At 34.8% G+C, this 2,594-nt stretch overlaps 1 protein-coding gene across 1 annotated transcript; it reads right to left on the bottom strand.

Annotated features, from left to right (window-relative positions):
* Positions 1-219: 219 nt before the first annotated feature.
* LOC134006006 (uncharacterized) lies at positions 220-1,519 on the bottom strand. The gene is made up of 5 exons (XM_062445055.1): positions 1,474-1,519; positions 1,042-1,383; positions 568-675; positions 429-463; positions 220-342 (listed from the first exon to the last, which is right to left on the bottom strand). Exons 1-5 carry the CDS (start codon positions 1,517-1,519, stop codon positions 220-222), a joined length of 654 nt encoding a protein of 217 aa, XP_062301039.1.
* Between the last annotated feature and the right edge of the window lie 1,075 nt (positions 1,520-2,594).

Here is a 2,594-nt window from a genome sequence, read left to right as displayed (position 1 = left end):
AAAAAGATAAATAAAGCAGACAAGAATCAATACTCAAATTGAGCAAGAATATTGAATATTTTATATGATTCGCTGTTACAAAGTTGGACTTTTTGACAAAGTAACTGTAAAGTTAGTGATGTAAAGTGATAATGCACCCATCAGCATTAATAGAACACAACAGTGAATCAATAATAAACCAGTTCCACTTTAAGCTGCAGTTTCAGTTGCCTTCTGAGTCTATCTGGTGGCAGAATAAATAACCTGACCATCTGCTTCTCTCTCAGATGCAGGCCTGTGGTTCCTTCCGTCTTTTGGATGAAAGGTCACTGCTGCATAGTTCAGATCATTGCACTCAGGACTCTGAATAAGAGTATTTACTGTCATTCATCTCACATAGCAAAGTGAAGCAAATGTAAAGATGAAAATGAACAAACATCAATTCTTACCTCTGTTTGATGTAGATTCAGTTCTTCAATATGGGCTAAATGATAGAAGCAAACAAAACTGTTGCTGTCAACTGAATTTGGTAAATAGTATAGTGACTATTATGTCATGTAGGTACAATAAAAAATGCAATAAAAGTACCTGTCTTCCTTTTCCTGATTTTAAGCAGCAGACCAATGATGACCATTACAAGAACAGTAGTCAGACCACCCAGGATCACACTCGTCAGCATTAATATTACACCAGACTCTACAAGAAAGATCATTAAATCAGTCTAAACTTTATTGTAAGTGACTTGAAATGGGAAAAAAAAATGTTAGAAATGTTTCACTTTCAAATGTTTAACAATCTGCATTTCCTCATCTGTAAATGCTTTGTCCACGTCATCATGTGATTCATCACTGCCTTTTAATGACATGAAGATACATAAATAAATGGGAGGCAAAGTGAATACAAATTTTAGGTTATTCGAGAAATACAAAAATATAAACTGTCATCATGAGATTAATTAAAATGAAAATAACAAAGATAAAATTCTCTTATTTTTATTTTGCGGTAATACCACATAGGCCACATGTTAAACAAAAGACAGACAAGACTTTATGAAAATCTTACCTTGAACCTCTAAGTATGTCGCACTGACAATGACTGGGCTTTTGCTAATTTTATATCCACAAAAATACAGTCCAGAGTCTGTTAAATTCACTTGCTTGATTTTGAGAAAAATTGTTGAAAGGTTGGTGCTCATTTCAAACTTGTCATTTTGAAATCCCTCACAGAATGAAGCAGGCATGAAAGACTGGAATATAAATGAGATACAGTGAGGCTCAGATGATCTCTTGACCACTCTGAACCAGAATATCTGAGTGGGAGCACTGGAAAAGTTGGAACACAGCAGTGTGACTTCTTCACCAGTCTGGACGTCCACAGTGAAGAACTCAGAAGCAGAGATCCAGCCTGAAACAAACATATGGTTGATAAAGCTACAGGAGCCTTATCAATACTTTAATACAAATTTACTTAAACTTGTTCAGTGCCAGTACTTACTCAGGCTGCAGAGCAGTAAAGCTGTTGTTAAGGTAAAGTTCCTCATTTTGCAAATGATTGTGTGACTGCAGTCGAAAAATGTGAGTTCCTATAAGAGGCAGGGTTTTTTTTTCTCTTTCTTTTTTTATCTAGCATATATGTCTTCTTCTTTATACTGATCACACAAGTCCTTTAAAAAAATCTTAAACACACAAAGTGTCAAGGTGTGAATCCCTTATTATTTGAAAGTAGAATGTCATGTGCATCACCATCCTCATCTACCCAACATAGATTACTTGGAACTATACCAGAAATTCAGTACTGAAGATAGATGTTGTCCTGCTGGCTTGTCTTCTGAAAGGTGTAGGTGTATGAAAACGTAACCTTATCCCTCCATAAAAGGGCTGTTCTCCACTTGCACAATGCACCGTGACGTATACGAATAGCACGTCCAACCAGCTGTCAACTCTACATTAACAATATCTTTGCTTCAAACTTACAATTATTTCACTTTTCACAGTTCATTTTGTACATTGTACAATGTTGATACTGTTTGTTTTTGGATGTAGTGTTTTTAGGAGTTTTGATCATTTTGATAATTACCTCAGTGACGCACCAGTGTTGATATTCACATCTTTAATTTTAAGTTACTACAGCTTGTTTGTATGTGGTGCATGGAAGATCGACCAAAACTCAAATTGACTGACATACACTGTCTTGTATAAGCGAGCAGTACATTTCTGATTTTATTGCTGGATAAGGGGTTTAAATTGTATGTGTCCAGTTCGTTTTTCAGTTATCACAGTGCATAATGTTAAAGTATCTGAAACCTTCACCAACATTGTTCCATTCACTTTAACTACAGCTTTCAGTTTGAATCTTTCATGTAATGTAATCTTCAAACTTGATGGTGCTTTTCTTCATTTTAGTAGCAAGCTAGGCTAGCTGACTGGCTAACGTTTGTATTTAAAAATACTGAGAAGATTATTGAAATGTTAAAAAAAATGCTAAAAACACTCACACTATATACAAAAATGAATGGTAAATACTATTATCAATATGTACAAAATTAACTGAAAAGTTAAGTGACTACACTGCTCAAAAGGTTACGGGAACACTTAACATTCAATCATCACAGTATA

Source organism: Scomber scombrus, chromosome 23 (assembly GCF_963691925.1).
Source record: "Scomber scombrus chromosome 23, fScoSco1.1, whole genome shotgun sequence".
Taxonomy (NCBI): domain Eukaryota; kingdom Metazoa; phylum Chordata; class Actinopteri; order Scombriformes; family Scombridae; genus Scomber; species Scomber scombrus.
The sequence above is the reverse complement of the archived record's forward strand: the minus strand, read 5'-3'. Positions and strand labels throughout refer to the sequence as shown.

Coding starts and splice junctions, on each gene's coding strand:
- LOC134006006 (XM_062445055.1), bottom strand. CDS start 1,519: ATGAGGAACTTTACCTTAACAACAGCTTTACTGCTCTGCAGCCTGA. Junction 676..1,041: donor GACATACTTAGAGGTTCAAG/GTAAGATTTTCA, acceptor TCTTTCTTGTAG/AGTCTGGTGTAATATTAATG. Junction 343..428: donor TGAATCTACATCAAACAGAG/GTAAGAATTGAT, acceptor ACTCTTATTCAG/AGTCCTGAGTGCAATGATCT.